This window comes from Prunus mume, linkage group LG2 (assembly GCF_029339155.1).
Source record: "Prunus mume cultivar Tortuosa linkage group LG2, ASM2933915v1, whole genome shotgun sequence".
NCBI classification, from domain to species: domain Eukaryota; kingdom Viridiplantae; phylum Streptophyta; class Magnoliopsida; order Rosales; family Rosaceae; genus Prunus; species Prunus mume.
Window position 1 is genome coordinate 28,595,869 of NC_142699.1, and position 27,455 is coordinate 28,623,323.

At 34.4% G+C, this 27,455-nt stretch overlaps 4 protein-coding genes across 4 annotated transcripts; 3 read left to right on the top strand and 1 right to left on the bottom strand.

Annotated features, from left to right (window-relative positions):
- Window positions 1-6,020: 6,020 nt before the first annotated feature.
- On the top strand, window positions 6,021-6,668 carry LOC148919978 (uncharacterized). Its single transcript, XM_089044503.1, has one exon. It carries the CDS (start codon window positions 6,021-6,023, stop codon window positions 6,666-6,668), a length of 648 nt encoding a protein of 215 aa, XP_088900629.1.
- A 4,851-nt stretch (window positions 6,669-11,519) lies between these two features.
- On the bottom strand, window positions 11,520-14,340 carry FIB4 (Plastid-lipid associated protein PAP / fibrillin family protein). Its single transcript, XM_008226103.3, has 4 exons — window positions 13,975-14,340; window positions 12,887-13,123; window positions 12,102-12,228; window positions 11,520-12,007 (listed from the first exon to the last, which is right to left on the bottom strand). Exons 1-4 carry the CDS (start codon window positions 14,248-14,250, stop codon window positions 11,793-11,795), a joined length of 855 nt encoding a protein of 284 aa, XP_008224325.2. The 5' UTR covers window positions 14,251-14,340; the 3' UTR covers window positions 11,520-11,792.
- An 850-nt stretch (window positions 14,341-15,190) lies between these two features.
- Window positions 15,191-19,135, top strand: LOC103324069 (Transducin/WD40 repeat-like superfamily protein). Its single transcript, XM_008226102.2, has 3 exons — window positions 15,191-17,125; window positions 17,460-18,073; window positions 18,435-19,135. Exons 1-3 carry the CDS (start codon window positions 15,305-15,307, stop codon window positions 18,961-18,963), a joined length of 2,964 nt encoding a protein of 987 aa, XP_008224324.2. The 5' UTR covers window positions 15,191-15,304; the 3' UTR covers window positions 18,964-19,135.
- Window positions 19,136-23,455: 4,320 nt separating this feature from the next.
- FAO3 (fatty alcohol oxidase 3) lies at window positions 23,456-27,207 on the top strand. The gene is made up of 3 exons (XM_008226101.3): window positions 23,456-23,813; window positions 24,174-24,446; window positions 25,357-27,207. Exons 1-3 carry the CDS (start codon window positions 23,586-23,588, stop codon window positions 27,109-27,111), a joined length of 2,256 nt encoding a protein of 751 aa, XP_008224323.1. The 5' UTR covers window positions 23,456-23,585; the 3' UTR covers window positions 27,112-27,207.
- Window positions 27,208-27,455: the final 248 nt, after the last annotated feature.

Genomic DNA, 27,455 nt, shown 5'->3' on the forward strand with positions numbered 1-27,455 from the left:
CGTGCGCACGCTTATCAAATGGGGGGCATGTTAAATTCTTTATGCGGGTAATAACTCTGGAAAAGAAAAAAGAATTAAAAGGGAACAATAGCTATACCTTGGTATGGCCTACCTTGGTAATGGCTACTCTTGACTAGTTTTATAAATACCACAATATGAATTTGTGTATTTTAATCACTTTAATTGTTGCATATGTTTTATTTATGGTTTACTTTGCGATTAATTACTCATAAGAATTTTATTGACTTAAAGATAATAAGTTTATATTTAGTTTCTATTCACAGGTTTAGTTTGCCGGTCGGCTATACTTTAAAATATTCTATTTTGGTGTATGGTACGGCTACTGTTCAAATATATTTGAGGAGTACAGCCGGTCGGCTATACTATTTTATGGTCAGGATCAGCAAATTGGTTGTATAGCCGTGCGGCTATACTGTTTTAATTTTTTTATTTTTTAGTTTTATATTGGAAATTTTTTTAAATATAAAACTATATTCTGCACTCTTGTATTTTGGCTAACTCCTTTAATTTAATACAGGTAATTAAGTAATACCTTAGCCTTTTTTTAATTACTTTAATTAGTAATTATTATTTCTTTAGTGAATATTTAAATATTTTACTTGATTTCGTAAATTACTTGGTACATAGTAATTAATTGTTTTGAATTGTTTTGTGGACTTTGTTTATGGTTCTTTGATATTGAACAATCATTAAAATACGTGTGTATGCGTACAATACGTGTACTATATGTTTGCCTTCATTATATCGAGTCTTTAAGACGTATAAAACGGAAGTATTATTGAAAATTACGTGCGCACGCTTATCAAATGGGGGGCATGCTAAATTCTTTATGCGGGTAATAACTCTGGAAAATAAAAAAGAATTAAAAGGGAACAATAGGTATACCTTGGTAATGGCCTAAACGTAATAGATAATACTCTTGACTAGTTTTATAAATACCATAATATGAATTTGTGTATTTTAATCACTTTAATTGTTGCATATGTTTTATTTATGGTTTACTTTGCGATTAATTACTCATTAAGAATTTTATTGACTTAAAGATAATAAGTTTATATTTATTCTCTTAGTTTGCTATTCACAGGTTATAGCCGGTCGGCTGTACTTTAAAATATTCTATTTTGGTGTATGGTCGTACGGCTACACTGTTCAAATATTCTTTGAGGAGTACAGCCGGTCGGCTATACTATTTTATGGTCAGGATCAGCAAATTGGTTGTATAGCCGTTCGGCTATACTGTTTTAATTTTTTTATTTTTTAGTTTTATATTGGAAATTTTTTAAATATAAAACTATATTCTGCACTCTTGTATTTTGGCTAACTCCTTTAATTTAATACATGTAATTAAGTAATACCTTAGCCTTTTTTTAATTACTTTAATTAGTAATTATTATTTCTTTAGTGAATATTTAAATATTTTACTGATTTCGTAAATTACTTGGTACATAGTAATTAATTGTTTTGAATTGTTTTGTGGACTTTGTTTATGGTTCTTTGATATTGAACAATCATTAAAATACGTGTGTACGCGTACAATACGTGTACTATATGTTTGCCTTCATTATATCGAGTCTTTAGGACGTATAGTATTATTGAAAATTACGTGCGCACGCTTATCAAATGGGGAACATGCTAAATTCTGTATTCGGGTGGTAACTCTTGAAAAGTAAAAAAAATTAAAAGGGAACAATTGCTATACCTTAGTAATGGCCTAAACGTAATTGATAATACTCTTGACTAGTTTTATAAACCCCAAAGTCAACTTTTTGGGTGTGTTTGTAAATGGGTTTTAGTGTGTGTAATGATGAGTTTTGGGTGTGTTTATATGTTTAAATCGTGCTTGGGTTTTTTTATAATTTCAACCCCCATTTTGGGAGTTTTAGTGAAACTCCATTTTATAAATACCATAATATGAATTTGTCTATTTTAATCACATTAATTTTTACATTTTTTTTAATTATAGTTTACTTTGCGAATAATTAGTCATTAAGAATTTTATTGACCTAAAGATAATAAGCTCATACTTATTTTCTTAGTTTACTGTTCACAGGGTATAGCAGGGAGGCCATACTTTAAAATATTCTGTTTTGGTGTATAGCCGTACGGCTATACTGTTCAAATATTCTATTAGAGGAGTACAGCCGCGCGGCTATACTAATCCAAGGTCAGGAACCGCAAATTGAATTTAACGGTATAGCCGATCGGCTATACGGTTTTATGTTTTTGTTTGAAATTTTTGTAAATATAAAATTATATTCCGCACTCTTGTATTTTGTCCAACTCCTTTAATTTAATACATGTAATTAAGTAATACCTTAGCCTTTTTCTAATTACTTTAATTAGTTATTATTATTTCTTTAGTGAATATTTAAATATTTTACTGATTTCATAAATTACTTGGTAAATAATAATTAATTGTTTTGAATTTTTTTGCGGACTTTGTTTTTGGTTCTTTCACATTGAACAATTATTAAAATACGTGTGTACACTTACAATGCATGTATTATATGTTTGCCTTCATTATGCCTAGTCTTCAAGACGTATACGGAAAACTGAAGTAGTATTGAAAAACACGTACGTACGTGTATCAAATGGAGAACATGCTAAATTCTTCATACGGGTAATGACTCTGGAAAATTAAAAGAAATTAAAAGGGGACAATAGCGATACCTTGGTAATTGCCTAAACGTATTGGATAATGCTCTAGACTAGTTTTATAAATACCATAATATGAATTTGTCTATTTTAATTACTTTATTTGTTACTTATGTTTTAATTATTGTTTACTTAGTGAATAATTAGTTTTTAAGAATTTTGTTGACCTAAGGATAATAAGTTTATATTTATTTTCTATGTTTGCTATTCACAGGTTATAGCCGGTCGGCTATACTTTAAAATATTCTATTTTGGTGTATGGTCGTACGGCTATACTGTTCAAATATTCTATTTGAGGAGTACAGCCGGTCGGCTATACTATTTTATGGTCAGGATCAGCAAATTGGTTGTATAGCCGTTCGGCTATACTGTTTTAATTTTTTAATTTTTTAGTTTTATATTTGAAATTTTTTGAAATATAAAATTATATTCTGCACTCTTGTGTTTTGGCTAACTCCTTTAATTTAATACATGTAATTAAGTAATACCTTAGCCTTTTTTTAATTACTTTAATTAGTAATTATTATTTCTTTAGTGAATATTTAAATATTTTACTGATTTTGTAAATTACTTGGTAAATAGTAATTAATTGTTTTGAATTGTTTTGTGGACTTTGTTTATGGTTCTTTGATATTGAACAATCATTAAAATTCGTGTGTACGCGTACAATACGTGTACTATATGTTTGCCTTCATTATATCGAGTCTTTAAGACGTATCGGAAGTATTATTGAAAATTACGTGCGCACGCTTATCAAATGGGGAAGATGCTAAATTCTTTATGCGTAATAACTCTGGAAAGGAAAAAAGAATTAAAAGGGAACAATAGCTATACCTTGGTAATGGCCTAAACGTAATGGATAATACTCTTGACTAGTTTTATAAATACCATAATATGAATTTGTGTATTTTAATCACTTTAATTGTTGCATATGTTTTATTTATGGTTTACTTTGCGATTAATTACTCATTAAGAATTTTATTGACTTAAAGATAATAAGTTTATATTTATTCTCTTAGTTTGCTCACAGGGTATAGCCGACCGGCCATACTGTAAAATTTTCTGTTTTGGAGTATAGCCGTCGGCTATACTGTTCAAATATTCTATTAGGCGAGGACAGCCGGTCGGCTATACTATTCCAATGTCATTTTAACGGTATAGCCGTTCGGCTATACTGTTTTTATTTATTTATTATTTTTTATATTCGAAAATTTGAAAAATATAAAATTATATTCTTCACTTTTGTATTTTGGCTAACTCCTTTAATTTAATACATGTAATTAAGTAATACCTTAGCCTTTTTTTAATTACTTTAATTAGTAATTATTATTTCTTTAGAGAATATTTAAATATTTTACTGATTTCGTAAATTACTTGGTAAATAGTAATTACTTGTTTTGAATTGTTTTGTGGACTTTGTTTGTGGATATTTCGATATTGAACAATCATTAAAATACGCGTACAATGTGTATTATATGTTTGCCTTCATTATATTGAGTCTTTAAGACGTATACGGAAAACGGAAGTATTATTGAAATTACGTACGCACGTGTATCAAATGGGGAACATGCTAAATTCTGTATTCTAGTAACTCTTGAAAAGTAAAAAAATTAAAAGGAACAATTGCTATACCTTAGTAATGGCCTAAACGTAATTGATAATACTCTTGACTAGTTTTATAAACTCCAAAGTCAACTTTTTGGGTGTGTTTATAAATGGGTTTTGAGTGTGTGTAATGATGGGTTTTGGGTGTGTTTATATGTTTAAATAGTGCTTGGTTTTTTTATAATTTCAACCCCATTTTGGGAGTTTTAGTGCTATAATATGAATTTGTACAAGGCCTTCAGCCATCTAAACAACCTCCATTGCTTCCACCACCTCACAATTCAAGGTAAATTCTAACTCTAAACCTAAATAACTTGAATTGAAATTGAATGTATGATTATATTATATTGTTTTGATATATTGGATGTTTTATTTATGAATTTGTTGTGGTTAATTGGTATAAATTTGGTGTTCTCTTTAATTGATTTTACTTATTATTTTGATTAATTTATGTAGAATTATGGAAAGATTTTTTAAGAGGAAGTCATCATTGGGTAGTTTGGATAGTGTGGGTAATTCAAGAACTTCAAGTTCAAGACAAAGTGAGTTAGATGGGGCTTTGGCTAATCTTACTAAGAATTCGTATGATTGAGTATGATACTAATATTAGAGATGAGGTTCGAAGAGCATATCTACAAAAGGACCTTGTCAACCTAGAGGTCATTCTTTCCCACAAAGTAATATCTCGAATTAATCGACGCTTCATTCCCCAATGGTTTGATGAATTTGATTGGTTGAGTATAGTGTATCTAAAGATGCTGCATTTTGTCTTTATTGCTATCTCTTTAAATCCAATTTTGAGCAAGTGGGTAGTGAAGCCTTCATGGAGCAGGGTTTAAGAATTGGAAGAAAGGGAGAGAAAGAATGAAGGTGCATGTTGGACCGGTTGGTAGTGTTCATAATAAAGCTAGAGAATGCTACAAACTTGATGAATCAAAATACACATATTGAAACGGGTGAGCAAACACTCCGAACAAGCTCGTGTGGCATATCGAAGATGCTTAATTGCTTCAATCAAGTGCATTAAGTTTCTATTGAGACAAGGTCTTTCTTTTCGTGGAAATGATGAAAGTGCCACTTCAAGCAATAGGGGAAATTACTTGGAGCTATTGCAATTCCTTGCAGACAATGATGAGAAAGTTAAAGAAGTTGTGTTGGAATATGAGACGTGAGTTGAATGGCCTCAAAACAAAGATTTTGAGAGAACAACCTTGTGCATACTATGTTCATTGATTTGCTCATCAACTTCAACTAGCACTTGTTGTCGTAGCAAAGAAGAATATTGATATTGCCTCTTTCTTCACAACCACTAATAGTGTGGTTAACCATGTTGGAGCGTCTTGTAAGCGGCGTGATGCACTTAGAGCACAACTTCAAGAAGAGCTTGTGATAGCTTTTGAAAATGATTGTCTTATGTTTGCATCAAGAAACAAGTCTCAAACGTGCGGTGACACACGATGGAGCTCACACCATTATTAGCATCATTTCTATGTTTTCATCTGTGATTCATGTGCTTCAAATGATTATTGATGATAATCCCAATGATAGTGTCGGTGAAGCAAATAAGATTCAAAGGGAAATGCTTACTTTTCAGTTTGTGTTTCACCTATTCTTAATGAAAGCTATATTGGGACTCACAAATGATGTGTCACAAGCATTGCAAAAGAAAGATCAAGAAATTGTGAATGCAATGGCTTTGGTGAAATCATGCAAGGAAAGGCTACATTGGATGAGGAATAATGGGTTTGATGCATTGGTTGAAGAGGTGTCTTCATTTTGTGACAAACATCATATTGATGTTCCTAACATGGATGATTCTTAGGTCAAGGCGTAATGCTCCAATAAAGACAAATCGTCATCATTATCGTGTGGAGCTCTTTATTTATGTCATTGATGAGCAACTTACGGAGTTAGATGATCGTTTTAATGAGGTAAATACTGAGTTGCTTATTTGTTTGGCATGTTTGAGTCCGAATGATTCATTTGTAGCTTTTGATAAACAAAAGCTACTTCGTGCTCAATTTTATCCTCAAGGCTTTTCGGATGGAGATCTTTTGGCACTTGAAGATCAACTTGAACTTTATATTCACTATGTGTGTTCAAGTAGTGATTTCTTTGACTTGCAAGGGATTGGTGATCTTGCAAAAAAAATGGTGGAGACAAGGATGCATCGAGCATTCAATTATGTGTATTTGCTTATTACATTGGCTTTAGGCTTACTTGAGAGAGCATTTTCCGTCATGAATATTATCAAAGGTCCACTTCGGAACAAAATGGGAGATCAATGGTTGAGTGATAGCTTACTTGTTTATGTTGAGAAGGATGTTTTTGATTGTATTGAAAATGAAGCTATAATGCTTCGTTTTCAAAATATGAAACAATTGTAATTTGTAATGTTGTTTTTTACATGAATTATGAATGAATGTACTGTAGTTTCATTTTCAATGTTATATTAATCTTTAAAAAAAAAAATTGAACTTTTACACTATGACCCTACGACATCAAATTCCTGGGTCCGTCCCTGGCTATACGGTTTTATTTTTTTGTTTGAAATTTTTGTAAATATAAAATTATATTCCGCACTCTTGTATTTTGTCCAACTCCTTTAATTTAATACATGTAATTAAGTAATACCTTAGCCTTTTTTTAATTACTTTAATTAGTTATTATTATTTCTTTAGTGAATATTTAAATATTTTACTGATTTCGTAAATTACTTGGTAAATAGTAATTAATTGTTTTGAATTTTTTTGCGGACTTTGTTTTTGGTTCTTTCACATTGAACAATTATTAAAATACGTGTGTACACGTACAATGCACGTACTATATGTTTGCCTTCATTATATCGAGTCTTTAAGACGTATACGAAAAACGGAAGTATTATTGAAAATTACGTGCGCACGCTTATCAAATGGGGAGCATGTTAAATTCTTTATGCGGGTAATAACTCTGGAAAAGAAAAAAGAATTAAAAGGGAACAATAGCTATACCTTGGTAATGGCCTAAACGTAATGGATAATACTCTTGACTAGTTTTATAAATACCATAATATGAATTTGTGTATTTTAATCACTTTAATTGTTGCATATGTTTTATTTATGGTTTACTTTGCGATTAATTACTCATTAAGAATTTTATTGACTTAAAGATAATAAGTTTATATTTATTTTCTTAGTTTGCTATTCACAGGGTTATAGCCGGCCCGGCTATACTTTAAAATATTCTATTTTGGTGTATGGCCGTACGGCTATACTGTTCAAATATTCTATTTGAGGAGGTACAGCCGGTCGGCTATACTATTCCAATGTCATTTTAACGGTATAGCCGTTCGGCTATACTGTTTTTACTTATTTATTATTTTTTATATTCGAAAATTTGAAAAATATAAAATTATATTCTTCACTTTTGTATTTTGGCCAACTCCTTTAATTTAATACATGTAATTAAGTAATACCTTAGCCTTTTTTTAATTACTTTAATTAGTAATTATTATTTCTTTAGAGAATATTTAAATATTTTACTAATTTCGTAAATTACTTGGTAAATAGTAATTAATTGTTTTGAATTGTTTTGTGGACTTTGTTTGTGGTTCTTCGATATTGAACAATCATTAAAATACGTGTGTACGCGTATAATATGTGTATTATATGTTTGCCTTCATTATATTGAGTCTTTAAGACCTATACGGAAAACGGAAGTATTATTGAAAATTACGTACGCACGTGTATCAAATGGGGAACATGCTAAATTCTGTATTCGGGTAGTAACTCTTGAAAAGTAAAAAAAATTAAAAGGGAACAATTGCTATACCTTAGTAATGGCCTAAACGTAATTGATAATACTCTTGACTAGTTTTATAAACTCCAAAGTTCAACTTTTTGGGTGTGTTTATAAATGGGTTTTGAGTGTGTGTAATGATGGGTTTTGGGTGTGTTTATATGTTTAAATAGTGCTTGGGTTTTTTTATAATTTCAACCCCCATTTTGGGAGTTTTAGTGAAACTCCATTTTATAAATACCATAATATGAATTTGTCTATTTTAATCACTTTAATTTTTACATTTTTTTTTAATTATAGTTTACTTTGCGAATAATTAGTCATTAAGAATTTTATTGACCTAAAGATAATAAGCTTATACTTATTCTCTTAGTTTACTGTTCACAGGGTATAGTAGGGAGGCCATACTTTAAAATATTCTGTTTTGGAGTATAGCCGTACGGCTATACTGTTCAAAGATTCTATTAGAGGAGTACAGCCGCGCGGCTATACTAATCCAAGGTCAGGAACCGCAAATTGAATTTAACGGTATAGCCGTTCGGCTATACGGTTTTATTTTTTTGTTTGAAATTTTTATAAATATAAAATTATATTCCGCACTCTTGTATTTTGTCCAACTCCTTTAATTTAATACATGTAATTAAGTAATACCTTAGCCTTTTTTTAATTACTTTAATTAGTTATTATTATTTCTTTAGTGAATATTTAAATATTTTACTGATTTCGTAAATTACTTGGTAAATAGTAATTAATTGTTTTGAATTTTTTTGCGGACGTTGTTTTTGGTTCTTTCACATTGAACAATTATTAAAATACGTGTGTACGCGTACAATGCCTGTATTATATGTTTGCCTTCATTATGCCTAGTCTTTAAGACGTATACGGAAAACTGAAGTAGTATTGAAAAACACGTACGTACGTGTATCAAATGGAGAACATACTAAATTCTTTATACGGGTAATGACTCTGGAAAATTAAAAGAAATTAAAAGGGGACAATAGCGATACCTTGGTAATTGCCTAAACGTATTGGATAATGCTCTAGACTAGTTTTATAAATACCATAATATGAATTTGTCTATTTTAATTACTTTATTTGTTACTTATGTTTTAATTATTGTTTACTTAGTGAATAATTAGTTTTTAAGAATTTTGTTGACCTAAGGATAATAAGTTTATATTTATTTTCTTAGTTTGCTATTCACAGGTTATAGCCGGTCGGCTATACTTTAAAATATTCTATTTTGGTGTATGGTCGTACGGCTATACTGTTCAAATATTCTATTTGAGGAGTACAGCCGGTCGGCTATACTATTTTATGGTCAGGATCAGCAAATTGATTGTATAGCCGTGCGGCTATACTGTTTTAATTTTTTTACTTTTAAGTTTTATATTTGAAAATTTTTTAAATATAAAATTATATTCTGCACTCTTGTATTTTGGCTAACTCCTTTAATTTAATACATGTAATTAAGTAATACCTTAGCCTTTTTTTAATTACTTTAATTAGTAATTATTATTTCTTTAGTGAATATTTAAATATTTTACTGATTTTGTAAATTACTTGGTAAATAGTAATTAATTGTTTTGAATTATTTTGTGGACTTTGATTTTGGTTCTTTGACATTGAACAATCATTAAAATACGTGCGTATGCATACAATGCGTGTATTATACGTTTGCCTTCATTATGCCTAGTCTTTAAGACGTATACGGAAAACGGAAGTATTATTGAAAAACACGTACGTACGTGTATAATACGAGTATCAATTGGGGAAAATGCTAAATTCTTTATACGGGTAATAACTCTGGAAAAGTAAAACTTATTTTAATTAATTTCTCAGAAATTATTTAATAAATACTAATTGATTGTATTTAATTACCTTAAATAATTTTGTGGAATTTAAAATTATTTCAAAAATAGTTTCAATTATTCAAAAATTATATAAAATTATTTTAGTATTCTAAAAATGGAATTTTAGTCTCCAACCCTAAATCCACGTCTCAAACAAAAAACCATAGCTTTCGAACTTATCCGAACTTGTTCCAAAACCGTTTGCAAGCCTCGAACCCTAAGTGTATACCTATTGTAGGGCACTTAGGTCTCGATTTGGCTTGGATAATCACATAAGTCAACCTAAGGCTTCACGATTTAGGTTTTGCTCTCAATCTTGGGTTAGTATGATGTAACCGAACCTAACCTAGACATGGCTTGGCAAATTTTATCAGGATAGACCTAGCCCGATGAACTTTAATGGGATAGAACTATCCCGGTGAACTTCAATGGGATAAACCTATCCCTACAAATATGTGTGGCAATAAATATTTCCCGCCAAAATTTTGTCGGTACTATTGAAGGTGAAGGGGATGTACAATATATTATTACTGCTATTGAGAAAGATGGGGAGGATTTGCGTGTGTGGAAGGTCACCTTTTTTAAGAAGCTAGTGTGTCACACATTCTTTCTCTCTAATGAGATGGCGATATAGCCCCATAGAATATAATAAGGTGGCTCACTGTGTTGCTCGGCATGCCTTGTTATTAGATCAAAAAAGCTTTTGGTTAGAGGAAAAGCCTCCATGACTTACGTCATTGTTATTGGATAATACTCCAAGTTTATCAAATTAATGAAATCTTTCATAATTTTTTTTAAAAATAGCAGGGTTACGCTAGAAAACAATTTTTAGAAGGACCAAGAGTGTGAATAGCTTAGTTTGGGGGCCATTACATAAATCTTTTACAAATTCTTCCTTGAAATGCTAGAAATGTCTTTAAATTTACGAAGAACTAAATGTAGGCTTGTTTATTGCTATTTTGTGGAAGTTTGAATGAAATTCAAAGACTTTTGTCCCACATTGGTTGAAAGAAGAAAATGTGGAGTCTTTATAAGTGTAGTAGTCCCACACTTAATAATTGAAAGTTAGGCCAAGTAGAAACCAATTGGGCATTAAATATTATATAGATAATACATAATATTTAATCATAAAAAAATGGGCCTTGGTAGCACTTGGGCACTTCAGATTTAATTTATTTTTTTAGTTTCGGATTAATAATTTTTTATTAATTCGAATTAGTTTAAATAACTGTTTTTTAATAGTTGTAACTCTTTTGATAAGATTTCAGAAGTTCATTTAATACGAAGAACCCTCATTTGGTTTTAATAACTCCTCGCCGATTCATTGTTGTTTCTTAATTCTGTTGTGAAGAATTATTCCATTGTTAAAATAGTCAGAAAATATCTTGTCGTTTGTCAAAAAAGACAAAAAACAAGAAGGTAGTATTATAGACTGGGCTTGATTAAATCTCTCAATCTTTCCTAAAATTTTGCCGAATTTATTACCACATATTTTCTACAGAGATCTGAATTTCAACTCTCCTTCCTCAATTGTCACGTGATTGATAAGAAAAAAAAAAACCCAATGTTTTCATGCAAGAATAATATCAGTATTCAATACCATGAGAATGAGGAGTATAAATTCCTTTCTGTATATGAAAATCTAACTTTTCAACACAGTTTTTTTATAAGCTTTTTATAACAAAGTTACAACCCTATCAATGACAAATTTACAAGTATAAAGCAGTAGTTCCTTGTCGAACACTGTTTCATGGAACTTCCATCCACCTGTTCATGCATACAACAATCTAAAGTAATAATATAAGATCAAAAGACACCAAAAATGCGTGAGGCGAAACAATTGGTGATACAGTGGAAGTTGAAAGAGAAACTACCAAGAGACTATGAAACCACAAAAACCCTCAGCTCGTCTCTATCTCCTCTGGTGATGCGGATGTCAGCATCAAGGTAAGTAACGTCAAACTCACCACTTCCTGGGTTAGATGGAGGTCTTAGTCCGTCTGGTAACTTAGGTAACTCCAATAGAGGAAGTTGCGATAAGTTTCCTGTTGTCTTCACGGTAGTTTTCTCAAATACGATCTTAACCCTTGCATCTCCTGTAATCATTATCACGGGGAGCTTTATTAGAAAGATTATTCATTGGTTTACTATGTAAACTAAAATACACCAAGAGACAGAGTTCATAAGTACCTATGAGTTCAAATTTGTGGGCTAACGTGGCAGTTGCTTCAACAGGCGGCAGGGGCCATGGAGCACCTAGTACAAGCTCCACTATGTTATCAAAGTCTTTGCTGAAGATATCAATTCGTTGAAATACCTATTCGCACACCATATGTTACATTTGGAGGAAAATGATAAGTGAGTATTCAACAAGGTCTTTAAGAAGGCTAAAACATAGATAATACAACTAGACGAAAACCAGATCCCCACAACCTCTAGCATACAAAAAACCTGGAGAATAAACTAACTTGGTCTGGGAAACCGGAAAGGTTTAACTAACAGAGTAAACTGGAAAGGTCTAGCAGACTCGATGGTCAAAAGACTTTGTGGGTATTGGGGCATGTGCGTTCCCTAAGTTAAGGAGCTTTTTAGATAGTTCTCTGCTTTTGTTCTTTTTGATACATGATAGTTCTCTGTTTTCGTTTTCATCAATTGTAAGTTTGGAGTTTGTTCCGATATTTTTCTGCTCTGGTGGTTGTGCTTTTGGCCGCTTGTTCTGTTTTTTTCTTTCTTCTGATGCGAGTCATTGTGTCTTGTAGTCACTTTGCAGCAGTATGCTTTTGTTGAATATTCGGCATGGAATCCATCCTTGTGGTGGATTTTATACCCAAACTGAGTGTCATGTATTCAAGGTTTGGTGTCTTGAGACCTTAGGCTGAGGTAAAGTCACTAGAAATTCATAAATAACATTTCAAAAGGTGTTTTTAGTTAACCAACATGCAAATGGGTGAAACTATAGAGTTTTTATAGCATACCTGGCCTAGAGTAATTGGGAGTAGCCTTCCAGTGGGAGGTCCAGGACGGCTCCCACCTAGAGTACGAGAAGAAAATGCACTGCTATATATCAGTTTCCATCTACCTTGCAGTTTATCAAGATCAGTTGAGAGATCCACTGGACCCCCAGCAGCTTCAATCTCCTTGGCAGCAGCATCTGCCTTTCGTAGATCATCTTCAGAAGCTGCAAGACCTCTATTTAGCCCAGAAACAGCACTCTGCACCGGAATAATCCACGCATTAAAAAAAAAACCATTATGACTACAAAGCAGGATAAATAGTTAAATACATATAAAAAATGCCCACAACTACCGTAAGCCCACATGTGCACATTCACATTATAAGGGACAACAATCAGAGCTCTGTCCACAAGTTTAAAAATGGAGTTTTGGTAAAATAAAAAAAGGGAGCTGTAAATTGAGGGGCATGGTTTGATTAAGCTCCACGGATAGAAAATATTGATGAACCTGCATATCAAGATTCAAGAACCTCCTTTTGTAATGAGTTATAAGAGTTCAAAGAACTGAAGCATGCATCAGAAAGAAAGATTATAACAAAAACTAACAACGGAAAACTTCTATTTTTATGTCCTAAAGCGTATGATAAACTAGTTGGCTATCAAGTCTATTACTTTTTATAGGGGTGAAAGCATGGCATCTGTTGAAGCATTTTAAAATAGTCTTTTTCAACGTATTGAATCTTATGACACTAGTAGCAGCCTTCATATCCTCGTTCCAGCATTTTTAACTCGCAAAACAGTTTAATTGGCGTCCTCCAATCATAAAATCAATCCAGTCCAAAAAGATCTTATATTAACACCCACAGGGAATGAACTCAGAGTTTTTGAATCAGAATCACAAAGGCATGTCAAAGTATTTCAACCAAATTGAAATAGTTTATATCAACATAGCTACACACACAAGGATAAAGCATACAATAAAGCAATCAACAGAGAGGTACCCAGTAAGCCCAAATGCAAAATCAAGCACCTTTAAAAACGCGTATCAAAGCATGAGCAAAATAAGCTAAATTCACCACAAATGGGCATCTTGCAATTTGAACAACGTACCAATAACTTGAGCTTCAAAGATGCTATGAGCTCAGGGTTGGGTTTGCCCTTACTTCCAGAAGATGAAGGAGGAGCTGGGTCAATAACAGATACCTCCTCCAAAGCCGCTCTCAGAGCAAAGCTTTTGCTGTGATTGCTGTTTCTCGAATCCAAACGAAGACGTTTTGGGTAGGGAGGGTTGCTCGGAATAAGATATTTTGTAGAAGAAGAGGAAGGTGAAGAACGAGAGACAACGGGCAGAGAGTGAGGAAGACAGCTCAGAGAAGCCATGGCCATGGCTAAAGTCTTGGTTTTGATTTCTAGTCTTTTCAGTATTCACGGTGTTTATTGGTTTGGAGTTTTTATTTATCAGGATGTGTGATTGGATTGGTGGTTAGTGAGAGTGCGCGCGTTTGTATCATCTTCAAAGTAAATTATTCAACGCAACTGCAATGGATGAAACTCGAAGGTTCCATGAAATTTGGGCCTACAATTTGGCAAGGGGTCCAAATTCTTCTTTGTATGGTAATGAATCCAACTGATTTTATAAAATTAAACAAAAAACAATCTTTTAAATACTACCAAACACCGATATTAAAACTTGTTCGCATAGAATATACCCAAAGAAAGTTACATATGCATCTGGCTAATTTGATCAGTGCACCCACCACTCCAAAAATGAAAAATGCAGAGTTTCAACTTTGTCCATCGATGTACCAATGATTTGACAATTTAAAAGAAAAAACATAACCATAACTTCCGGGAACTAGCAGTGGCCGGGAAGGTCACTAACCTCCCATTTTTTGGATGGCTAATTTTTTAAATGTTTAGATAAAAGAAATGAAAAGTTTGCCATAACTGGCGAGACTGCTGCACCCCCATTTGAGATGGAGGTGTAGCCTCATTCTCGCTAGCCATTGCTTACCTTCTTTTGTTCTTAAACTTCATAATTATTGTTTCTTGAATTCTTAGTGCACTCAAGGGTAAATTTGAAAGTTCCGCAAATTTTTTAGGTGCTGGGTGCACTGAGCAGATGACTGGGTGGGGGTCCACACCTTTGTTTTGTTCTTTGCACATTGAGGCCCATTTACTATATAACTTTCAAGGCCCAACGCTTCCAAACAAAGGCCAACGACCTTCCCAAAAAAAACAAAACCGAAAATTTCAAAATTTCAAAACTAAAATTCATTTCCCGCCCAAACTCGAATCGAAACGAGTAAACTTGAAACTCAAATTAGATCAAAAGACTTCCATTCATTCATCTTCCAGTCTCTCTTAAAAAACTCATCTCCTCTACCTTAACATTTCCGATTAATCTATTAGTAATCAATTAATTTACTGACAAATTACCATGTCGGCCTCATCGGCTCGCCGGCTCAAAGACCGAGGCGGAGCCGGAGGTACCATCGGAGCCAAAGCCGGTTCCAATCTGAAGCAATCCAAGCCCCTCACGCCGATACCCATCTCCCACAAGAGGTCCTCCAGCGCCGGAAAAGAGAACCCTTTACCTGGGTCCACTTTCCGATCCTCGGCCCAGAAGCCCACGATCCGGCCCGTCCCACGTGTCGACAAGGCGTCTGTGACGGCGGCGACCAGTGGCGGCGGCGGCGATGCGCGTGCTCGGTGGTCCATGTCTTCTTTGCCCAGAGGTAGGAGCTCTAGCCCTTCTGAGTTTATACGGGTATTTTCTCATTCTAGTAAAGAACGGAGGGCTTCGGTGGGCCGGACCGAAAGGGGTTCCGGTTCGACTTTGAGTTCTGTCGGAGAGAGAGACAGGGCGGTGTCGAGTACAGGGAAGGGTTTGAGTAGGGTTAGGGGATCAGCGAGTGGGAAACAGAGAACAGGGTTTAGGGATTTGGATGTGAAGGTGAGTGAAGTGGGCGCCAATGGGATTAGGGTTTTGAGGGATATCAAAGAAAGTGGTAAAATTGGGTTGAGTTCCGATAAAAAGAATGGAACTTGTGGAGAAAAAGAACTGAAATGGGTTGCAAGTGAGAAGAATTCAGATGGGGTTAGGCTTAGGGTTCTGGGAAGTGGTGATGGAGAAGCTAACTTGAGCTCTGTTCTGAAAAACCCAGATGGGGTTGATGGTAATAGGACTTTACAGAGTTGCAATAGTAATAGAAGTAGCTTGAGTGTGGATACAAAGGATCAAAATTTTGTCCGGGTTGATGATAAAGCTGTGAAGAGTGGAAATGGTGTTGCTTTGGGACTGAAGGAGTCTCGTGAAAAATCTGTGAGTAGTGCAAAGGTTTTGGAGGGTTTAAAAGGGAAGGCATTGACTGAAGAAGGTAGTAATGGCAGTCGTTCTGGAATCAAATATCCGAGTAAGCTTCATGAGAAGCTTGCTTTCTTGGAAGGGAAGGTTAAGCGGATTGCCTCCGATATTAAGAAGACAAAGGAGATTTTGGATATGAATAATCCAGATACGTCAAAGGTGATACTCTCTGATATTCAGGAAAAGATTTCGGGGATTGAGAAGGCCATGGGACATGTTCCGAATGATTTAGGTGGTAAGATGGGGTTGCCGAAAAGTGATGAGCATATCGAACAGAATTCCAAAGTGGTTGAAAAGGGTCATATTGAGGAGGAGATTAATGCTAAGAGTTTGATGAAAGGGTTGAATAGCGAGGACTTGGAAGCTAGACTCTTTCCTCATCATAAGTTGCTTCGAAACCGCACGGCATTGAAAGAATCATCAGAAAGCTCTCAAAGTCATGGATCCCAAGAAGTTGAATCCAGTTGTGAATCAAAGGTTGATAAGAAATCTTTGAGCCTAATAGATGACAATCCAATTGCAATAGAGTTCTTGGCTTCCTTGGAACAAACTAAAGTTACAATGAGGGATGGTCAGGAAGTTCTGGAATGTTGTGAAGTTCAAGAAGTGGAGGGTATCACCACTGCAGGAGTTGAAAAATCTTCAAAACTGGTCACTGGAAAGCAAAATGCGGAGCTCATTCTCACAACGGATGAAACACTTGATGAGTTTGATGATCAGGAGAATACACAGAAAATGATTATTGATGAGGAAACTGAGGACACTTGCATTTACCAGCTGAACGAAATAGGCCAAAAAACATCAACTGGAGGGTGGTTTGTTTCTGAGGGAGAATCAGTTCTTCTTGCTCATGATGATAGCTCATGCACCTTCTATGATATCGTAAATTGCGAGGTATTTAACTTTTCCCCTTTATTGTTGGAGCTTCATTGTGCCTTGATCAGTATTCAAATTCCTTCCTTTACTTGATATTTTCTCTTTACTGATTGAGAAATAAAAGGAATCTCAGATCCTGTGCATATTCAGTTTGAATTTGAATTGTTTATCTGATATTACTTTCATTCCAAATTTCTTTTTATTTTCTTTCAATTATCCCATATCAAGTATTGACATGGAATAGCAAGATACAACACATGGATATATACTGCAGTATGAAAAGATGGACATAAAATCGTAACCGCTGCATATGAAATTTGATTTATTGACTGATGGTTCATTGTCTCTTCAGGAAAAAGTGGTGTACAAGCCTCCTGTAGGAGTTTCACCTAATATGTGGAGAGACTGTTGGATAATCCGTGCTCCTAGTGCTGATGGTTGTTCAGGAAGGTATGTTGTGGCAGCATCTGCAGGAAATACGATGGATTCAGGATTTTGCTCATGGGATTTCTATGCCAAAGATGTGCGTGCTTTCCATATTGAGGATGGTTTAGCCCCTTCAAGAACAGTGCTCGGCCCCTTGCCCAACAACATCTCATATGGAAGAAATGCTTTGTCTAATCTTCTGGATCCTGAAACTCAACAATGGTGGTATAGACCTTGCGGACCTCTTATTGTCTCAACTGCCAGCTGTCAGAGAGTTGTAAGAATTTATGATATCCGTGATGGCGAGCAAGTTATGAAATGGGATGTAGCGAAGCCTGTGATAACAATGGACAATTCAAGTCCTTTGCAGTGGAGAAACAGAGGAAAAGTTGTTGTAGCTGAAGCTGAATCAATTTCTCTATGGGATGTTAGCTCTCTCAACCCTCAAGCTTTACTATCTGTTTCTTCTTCTGGTCGAAAAATCTCTGCACTTCATGTGAATAACACGGATGCTGAACTAGGTGGTGGTGTTCGACACAGGTGGATGTCAAACCTTCTTTTGGCTTTTACTTTTTTCCGTTTTCTACATTTTCTGGTTCCTGCATATTTTTACTTGTTTTGCTAGCATTGCTTGATGAATTTGCTCTCAACATTGATTTTCTAATGGATTTGGCCTCCATCATCCTCTTGAATATGTCACTGCTTCACTAGTTTCCTATATGTGATAAACCCTTTTTCATCTGGACGTCATTTTCTTATCTTGCTTATAGTTGATACTGTATGAGGTGGGAAATTAGTGTTAGCATGAGAATATACAAGCGATGTAGAAATCTGCTTTTCCATCTTTGCAACATTTGCAAAGAACCTCTATTAACATTTTCAGTGGTTATTTGGATTGCAGAGTAAGTTCCTCGGAAGCAGAAGGAAATGATGGAGTGTTCTGTACCCAAGATTCTATTAACATTCTAGACTTTCGCCATCCGTCTGGCGTCGGTCTTAAGATACCAAAACTTGGTGTAAATGTGCAGTCAGTTTCCTCTCGCGGAGATTCTATCTTCCTTGGCTGCAGTAGTGCAAGGTCAGGATGGAAAAAACAGTCCTCTTCACAGGTGCAACAGTTCTCTGTGCGAAAACAAAGGCTATTCAGCACTTATTCCTTGCCAGAATCAAATGCTCACAGCCATTGCACAGCGATTACGCAAGTTTGGGGGAACTCAAACCTTGTCATGGGTGTTTGTGGATTAGGGCTGTTTGTATTTGATGCCTTGAAGGATGATGGAGTGCCTTTGTTGACCAATGACGATGGGACTCAAAACGCCAGAGAAGTTATTGGTCCAGATGACTTGTATGCACCTTCTTTTGATTACTTGGATTCTCGGGCTCTTCTTATATCAAGAGATCGCCCAGCACTGTGGAGGCACTTATCATAGGTTTGCACATGCGTTTAAATTCTTATCATACATTTATGATTATCTAGGAAAGAGGATATACAAATGTGCTTCCGTAATATGTTTTGTGTGCTAAGATGCTGCTGTAATGTGTATTGTTATGTATAATGTATTGGCTTATCTATTTAGATGTAAACTTCTCCTTTCTGTGTCATATGCATCTTTTTTTTGGTTAGACCTTTTTGGTATTTTTTCCTTTCAAGTTTACCTCTCATATTAGGAGTTTTATAGGCTTAGTTTGGAGCTTTTTTATGACAACAACAATTGAACATTTTATTTGACTGGTCAGCCCAAGGCAAGCTCCTCACCAAACCCAGAGGATGAAGAGGAATAAGTTTAACGTGGCTAATTGTCCTCTTTGTAATTCATTTTTGGCCAGGCTTCTTTTTAGCTATATCTTATATGTATGAAGATATTAAACATCTCCCACAATCCCAAAGCCTCCAGGTTGTGAGGCCTTCTCTCAAGAGTCTGTCATCTTGCCTTGAGCAACTTGGGGCCAAAGAATCTGGGATAGTACGGTGTACCGTGGAGTGTGATCTTTTGCCATTGCTTGTTGGTTCTGAGGTTGAAAGTGGTTTGAAACAAAATTTTCAGTATCCAGGTGAGGCCCCTACTGATAATTTCCAAAAACTTATTTTCATATTTTTCTCTTCTAAATGTATTTTAAATAGGGTCTAAGTAGTTACTTTAATTAAATTAACCAATAGAATATACTCTCTATGATTTAATTAATGTTAAAATATTGCTATTTCTTAAAAAACTATAAATGATAGGTTAAATTTTATGGGGTTTATATTTAGCAGTTGGAGATATGCTCCTTACAACAAATATAAACCTTTTTTTATTTAGTTTTTCATTAATTTGAGGACCCCCAACCTTTCATTATAGTTTCTAGGAGACTGGGCTAGGGCCCAGACTCATAGCAATAGTTTTCTTGGATTTCTTGGGCAACTAGCCCACATGTAACCTCCAAAGAAATACAAAAATATTATCAGAATAGAAAGTCTTGAGGATCACAAGCGTTCCATCGGTAAGTGGGTCATTGTTATTTCCTGAGTTATTATGGAGGCTGTCGGAGGATGAACGTTTTTCATGACTTTTGCCTTGTGGAGGCGGGATTTGAAATGTGAAAGCAGGCCCATTTGATTGGGCCACATTGGACCATCTGTCATTATGGGAAATGTCATGTTGCTTGAGACGTTCTACAGTGAGGGTTTTATATATTGTTCTTAGGTGATGTCTTATCTCTTAGTAGTTGGATTAGGCAAATCAACTTATCTAATAGCTAACCAATTTGATCAAATGATTAAGAGATATGACCTCATCTAAGGGTCATATATAAAGCCCTCACTATAGAATTCTGCATGTTGATTTTCAAATTAAGAAGATTCACATTTCTAATGATGAGTTGAAAGTGAGGAGGCTAATCCCACCATCAAAATATTTAAAATGTTTAAGTATGGGTGGGCTCATTAAGGAGTCATTCTTCTTATAAAGAAATCACGTTTTGACACTTACATGAAGATAATGTATTAAAATTATAAATAAAATAGAAAAAAATTATGCACATATGTTAGGCTATAATTTATATGCAAAGAAGAAAGAGCCATGTATTTTCTTTTATGATACAATAATAATCTTTGACTTTGGTGACACTTAATTAGGGGTGTACATTCGGTTCGAAACCAATTAATTTTTATAAATCCAATCCAATCCAATCCCATTTTTTTATATTGGATTTGAGATTTTACAATATGATCCAATGTGTTTGGATGTCAGGATCCAATCCAATCCAATCCAATTATGATAGGTTTTTATGAAAATATGAAAATCGCAAAGATAATCGCATAGAATTCAATCTGATAAAAAAATATCATTAAGTATGTTCTAAATAGACATAAATAAATTTTAGAAAAGAACACTACAACATGAAGTTTGACATTTAGAGTTCAAATTACATCCATTCCTTAAAAAAAGAAACGCTAAAGTCAATATAAAAACTTAAAAATCTAGAATTTTTATGCTATATTAATATGTTTTTTTCAAAAAAATATCAACAAATTATGTTTCTCGATCGTTTAGTCCATCAATGTTGAAATTAAACAAATTACAAACATTAGATTTGATTCATTTCAAAATTAAACAAAAGAAGCTTAGGGGGCATTAAATATCCTTTTCAAATAGAGAACTTAAAAACTTTGGTTTTTCTTTAAAACAATGAGTTCTTAAATCTATTTTTAAGATTCAAAATCTTGTTTGGTATGCAACTTAAAAACTATTTTCAAATCTTAAAATTTTGAGAACTTGTGGGCTGTTATAAAAAAACTGAAAAATATATATTTTTTGTGTTTAATAATTGGGTTGTTTTTTTAGTTGTTCTTGAGTTTGAGTTTTTAAAAATAGGGCTAACAAACAGGTTTTCTTTGTTTTAGACTCAAATTTTGTTTTTGAGTTTAAAAAATTGAATTCAAATTAAATACCAAACAAACCTTTAATATTGGTTGCTTGACCTAGAAAAAAAAAAAAAAAGACTTCATATTGGTTGGGTTAATGGAAGTCATATTCCTAGGGAAGGATTTGGAGAGCGTGAAACCTTTAAAAGGAGTTGTGGCTGGTTCAAGGTGACAGTCAAGTATTTGTCCTATAGAGCAACTGGAGTCTGGAAGTATATGCAAGTGGCGGGATGTGTTGAAAATATTTGTCCCGCAATGAAAAAGTACAAGCTTTACATTACTAGTTTAACCATTGATTTGAGACAAATGATTAGGAAATTCAATTAGACTTTTAAGTCAAATATACAAATTTATATTAATATAAAGTATAAAGGTTATATTATTTACTGTTTTTTTTTTCAGTCTATTAATCGTCCATAATCAATACCAATGTTTGTTTTTTCCAGTATATTATTTACTGTTGTAAGATTTAATTTTCTTTTCAAAAACTCGTGTTATAATTCAGCCCCTCTACACATACAATCCTAATTCCGTTTATCTGAATTCTTGAAGCTTTTGATCCATCAAACAAAAGGGTTTTTTAACGGGTAAAACCCGTTGCGAAATGGCTAAAACCGTCAACAGATGGTCAACCTTGACGCTTCCTGACTATCATATTTGTTAAGTTACATATTTGTTTACATTTGAAAGCTCTTTCTTGATGGATCATATTCTATACTTTTGTTTGGTGCCGTGCGTAGAAGCTTGGTGTTTTTGTGACTCTCGTGTAGCGCGGAAGCTTCATATGTACGGAAGTTTACCTCTATATTGTCTGCTACTTAAATTTTTTAACATCCACTCTCTTATTTTGCAATGTTTGGCAGTGTGTGTATCCAATTTAAGCTACAAAAATGGCTTCAACAATTTTGGTTAAATTATAGGATCAGTCTATTTTAGACGACAGCTTTCGCAAATTGGACATATAACCGTATGATTGTGGACTGGTGGTGTCCTCTTGTGCCCACCGATTGGCTATAACATCAACTTCAAGAAAATGATACTTAACTACTACTAATGGTTGGTTATTCTCTTGCCACGTGTAGATGTAAACATATTAAGGAATAAAAGACGACTATTTAAAAAAAAATTTAAATATAAGGAACTGATTTTCTGAATTATCTTTTGTTTACTTCCACTTATTTTGTTGAAAATTTTGTGTTCTCGCTCATCTTTTGTTTATTTACACTCCTTTGTATGTTATAGTAAAAAAAAAATTAAAAAAGACTATACGATAAAAAATTATGGCATTAATAATTGTGAGAGGTGATGCTCAAATTCAAATAGATAAAATTATGATCCTCACCTCTTTCAACACATTTTTTTTATATTAAAAATTTGTGACATTTAAAATTTTGTTTTAGGTGCTTTTGGTTAGCCAAGATTTTTCACATATGATAGGAATGCTAGCTATTTTTTCTCATCTTTCTTTTCTTACCTTTTTCATTCACTTTATGTTATGTGTATTATACTAACACATAAATTTATGTATTTAATGCAAAGTACTAATATTTTACTTGTGAATATAATAAAGAGTATTTTAGGAACGGTTTGGCACGTCAAAAAAGTTGTCATGTATTTTTTCTTTCCAGTTTTATAAAAATATAAAGAGAAGTGCATGATCAATTTTTTGGACTTCCAAGAACATTAATCTAATAAAAAATATAGCTTCGCAATATTTCTTAAACAATAAGTTTCTCTCATTCTCAAAGAAAAAAGTCCACCCCCTCAAAAAAAAAAAAAAACTTTAGACAAAACTGTTGCTATAGTCTAGAAAATCATATCAAATTGGTTCTATTGTAACTATGGTTAGGGAATTTTAAAGCCTTTGTTGGTGGGGCAATCCAATTCTGGTTTACAAAAGTGGCACGTATGCATGCTGCAATGATGACTTTATGATAAGCCTGTAACTAACCAAGCAAAAGGGCCTATATGCATATGCCCACACACACACACATATATATATATATATAGTGAGTAATAGTTTTTATCAAAATATCATAATAACTTTGGTGGGGTGTCTTTTCCCTTTTTTTTCTCTCTTGAAATGCTCCACTGTGTATAAGCACAACATACTTAGTTTTCACAGAGAGAGAAGAGAGAGAGAGAGAGATGAGAAAGGAGTGTCATCCTTTGTTGAGTGGAGGGAGAAGATCAGGAAAATACAGTCATGGATTCTCTTCAGCTGAGATGCAGTCTTTGGCAAGTGTTTGTGAGGCTCTATTGCCTGCTTTGCCATTAAATGACTTTTGTTTTGAAGGGAAGGAGGAACAACGGACAAATAAGGCTGTTCAGTCCTTCCACAAGGCTTCTGGGGCTCAAACTCCAATCCCTGATGAGGTTCATCTCTCTCTCTCTCTCTAGAGTGGTAGCAATTTTTATGTGTTATGATGTAACTAAGATGTCACCACTTATGCAAGTGGGCTTAAAGCTCAAATTGTTAAAAGTATTTATTCATGCATATGAGGTCTTGTGTTCGTATCTCCCGATACAAAAAATAGATAAAATAAATGGTATGTTACTTATAAAAAAAAAGGTACATAAAATACTATTACACATTGTTGAAAATATGAAAAAACATATATATACTATGCTTTGTGGACGCTGGTGTTACCTATAAGTTATGAAAAAACATATACATAAAATTGTCTGTTACCTTCAAATAATTTTATATCATTTGGGGACGCTCATGGACTGCAGGTTGCAGAACTACTGGTGAAGAGGGCCTTCATAGAAGCTGTGGTGTTGGTTCGAGTGGTTTTATGGGTCCTGTCTACTCGGTTGGGGACCCTACTGCTTTGTGGCTCGCTTTGTTTTGGCGAGAGATGGCCCTTCATTCTCAACTTTTCAAGTTTGCCGTTGGCGAAAAGAGAGAGGCTGCTGCAGAAGTGGTTCAAGCACAGGTTTTTGACCCCCATTAGGCTTGCATTTGTTTACATCAAGTTCCTTTGCCTCTACATTTTCTTCTCTCGGGTAATATTTCCTCTCTCTCTCAACAGTTTTCATAATAAATAATTTTGAACTTTTGATATTTAGCTTACTTATTCTTTTTTTAATTTTTTTTAATCATATAACTTTATTGTTTTTGAGTTATTGGGCAGTCAACATATATACGAGTTTTTCATAAAAAATTTCAATTCAACATTCTTATATAATGAAACATTAGTGTTTGAGTTGCCAAATATTATTACGTAAAAGGGATTTGTAGTTTAAGTAATTAAAAATATTTGTCCATTCACTCGAGGTTTTCCCCCTAGTTCCAAAAAAAGAGGGCATAATCTTTTGGTTGACAAAGAGCATGCTCTAAAATAATAATATGGTATTGATTCCAATAAATTAAGAAATATTGAATTGGCAAAAGCTGTATCAAATCATAATCAAATGAGACATGATAAAATAAAATATTGAAATCAAGCAGTGGTTGAAACATCATCATCATCACCACCGATGCCGTGCCGTTGAGCTAATCAGGTGGTTGCGCATCAGCTATATTTTTAGACATTTAAGTAGGACTTTTTTTGTACACTGGACAAATTTATAATCAATTAAGCTTTGAGAGTGTCTCACGTGATGTCACGTGATGTATCACCTACACCAACCACTCTCCCTCATAATGCTAGTATATATGTCATGCCTTTTAAATCAGGGGATATTAATTGTGTGTTCTCAAGGCTCAAGCAAGCATATAGTGTTTAATTAAATTTCTTTCTGTGACAGTCACGTCGAATAATGTAACAACATGTGGTGGTGTGTGACAGTTACAATAATTTCACATTGATGTCAAAATACATGGGAAAGATAACCATGATTTACCAGTAATTAACTAAAGAGTAGATTCCAAGCAGTCAAAGAGCATTTTAATTTTTCTTTGTTCTTTTCTCAGGTTGATAAAAATGCTGAAAACCCAATATGGCAAGCCATTGGATATCATGTAGACATTGATGATCAGAACATCCCAACAGCCCCAAAAGAGAGACCTCTTCAGAAGGGAATGATAGAAACCATTTATGAAACTGACACTACCCTCCTGCACTCCCTTGCTGAAAAAGGCCTCACAGTCAGACATGACCCCCAAGAGAACCTTTACAAGATCAAATGTGATGTTGTAGTTGTTGGCTCTGGTTGTGGAGGAGGTGTTGCAGCTGCTGTTCTTGCAAGTTCTGGCCAGAAAGTCATTGTTCTTGAAAAAGGAAACTATTTCACTCATTCAGATTATTCTTCTTTGGAAGGTCCTTCCCAGGATCAAATGTATGAGTTGGGAGGTATTTTTGCAACTATTGATGGGAAATTGGTGATCCAGGCCGGATCAACGGTTGGTGGTGGCTCTGCTGTTAACTGGTCAGCCTGCATCAGAACACCAGATAATGTGCTTGAGGAATGGGCTAAGGATCATGATATCAGATTCTTTGGAGAACCTGAATATGTTTCTGCAATGGATACTGTGTGTGAGAGAATTGGTGTTACAGACAATTGTGTAGAGGAGGGATTCCAAAATCAAGTGCTTCGGAAAGGGTGTGAAAATCTGGGCCTTGGAGTTGATTTTGTGCCTCGAAATTCATCGGAGAAGCATTATTGTGGATCTTGTGGTTATGGCTGCAGAAAAGGAGAGAAAAAGGGGACGGATTCTACATGGCTGCTAGATGCTGTGGATCATGGTGCAGTGATCTTAACTGGATGCAGAGCTGAGAAATTTGTATTGGAGAACATCAAAAGTGGAAGTTTAAGGAAAAAGAAATGCTCCGGAGTAATGGCAAAAAGTTTAAGCAACAATATAAGTAAAAAGTTGCAAATTGAGGCCAAAGTGACAATCTCAGCATGTGGAGCTCTTTTGACACCCCTTTTAATGATCTCTAGTGGACTCAAGAACAAGAACATCGGTCGAAATCTTCATCTCCACCCTGTTTTAATGGCCTGGGGATACTTTCCTGAATCAAATTCAGAGTTCAAGGGTAAAATCTATGAGGGTGGAATAATTACATCGGTGCATAAGGTGGCCTCAGCTGACTCCAAGTTAAGAGCAATCATTGAAACGCCTGCATTAGGGCCTGGAGCATTTTCTTCTTTGTGCCCTTGGGAGTCTGGGGAAGACATAAAGAAAAGAATGCTGAAGTATGGAAGAACTTGCCATTTGATTTCAATTATCAGGGATAGAGGTTCGGGGATAGTTATGAAAGGAGGAAGAGTAAGCTATGAGTTTGAGGCATCAGACAAAGAGAACTTGGAGGCTGGTTTGAGGCAGGCGCTTAGAATCCTGATAGCAGCAGGAGCAGTTGAAGTTGGCACTCATCGGAGTGACGGGCTGAGAATCAAATGTAAAGGGATTGAAAAGGAGAAACTAGAGGAATTTCTAGACATGGTCTCTGCAGAGAAAGGGCCACAGTCACTGGTAGAGAATTGGACAACCTATTCCTCAGCTCATCAGATGGGGAGCTGTAGAATGGGAATCAATGAAAAAGAAGGAGCAGTTGATGAGAATGGGGAGAGTTGGGAAGCAGAAGGCCTTTTCGTCTGTGATGCTAGTGTTCTGCCTAGTGCTGTTGGTGTCAATCCCATGATCACCATCCAATCAACTGCTTACTGTCTCTCAAAGAGAATAGCAGGCTCTTTAAAAAAGAAACAGTCTAGTAAAGTTGATTGATGCCTTGTTCTGAAGGTTTGCAGAGACACATACACAAGACACTGATTGATAGCAAACTTCTAAATTATCATGTATTATAATGTTTTAGCAGGTGCATATAAGTGCTCCAATATTTATTTGGATGTATACTTATTTAAAGATGGATGCTTTCTTTTCCAATGCATGCAGAGCTTGGTAAGATTCAAATTATATCCTATACTACTACCTTATGGGAACCAGTTCAAGCATTGTAGCACAATGTATTACGTATACTATGCATGTTATGCACATTCTTTGCATGTTAAAATACCAAGGAAAAACTACAATGTAAGAGGCTCTATGGCTTGAACTTCATTCAAGTTCTG

What these genes read in the sequence shown, in the direction of transcription:
- FAO3 (XM_008226101.3), top strand. Translation starts at nt 23,586, where the DNA reads ATGAGAAAGGAGTGTCATCCTTTGTTGAGTGGAGGGAGAAGATCAGGA. An exon ending in AAACTCCAATCCCTGATGAG is followed by an intron (nt 23,814 to 24,173) that starts GTTCATCTCTCT and finishes CATGGACTGCAG; the next exon opens with GTTGCAGAACTACTGGTGAA. An exon ending in TCTACATTTTCTTCTCTCGG is followed by an intron (nt 24,447 to 25,356) that starts GTAATATTTCCT and finishes TTCTTTTCTCAG; the next exon opens with GTTGATAAAAATGCTGAAAA.
- LOC103324069 (XM_008226102.2), top strand. Translation starts at nt 15,305, where the DNA reads ATGTCGGCCTCATCGGCTCGCCGGCTCAAAGACCGAGGCGGAGCCGGA. An exon ending in ATGATATCGTAAATTGCGAG is followed by an intron (nt 17,126 to 17,459) that starts GTATTTAACTTT and finishes TTGTCTCTTCAG; the next exon opens with GAAAAAGTGGTGTACAAGCC. An exon ending in GGTGGTGGTGTTCGACACAG is followed by an intron (nt 18,074 to 18,434) that starts GTGGATGTCAAA and finishes TTTGGATTGCAG; the next exon opens with AGTAAGTTCCTCGGAAGCAG.
- LOC148919978 (XM_089044503.1), top strand. Translation starts at nt 6,021, where the DNA reads ATGGGTTTGATGCATTGGTTGAAGAGGTGTCTTCATTTTGTGACAAAC.
- FIB4 (XM_008226103.3), bottom strand. Translation starts at nt 14,250, where the DNA reads ATGGCCATGGCTTCTCTGAGCTGTCTTCCTCACTCTCTGCCCGTTGTC. An exon ending in TCCCAATTACTCTAGGCCAG is followed by an intron (nt 12,229 to 12,886) that starts GTATGCTATAAA and finishes GTGTGCGAATAG; the next exon opens with GTATTTCAACGAATTGATAT. An exon ending in CCACAAATTTGAACTCATAG is followed by an intron (nt 12,008 to 12,101) that starts GTACTTATGAAC and finishes TAATGATTACAG; the next exon opens with GAGATGCAAGGGTTAAGATC.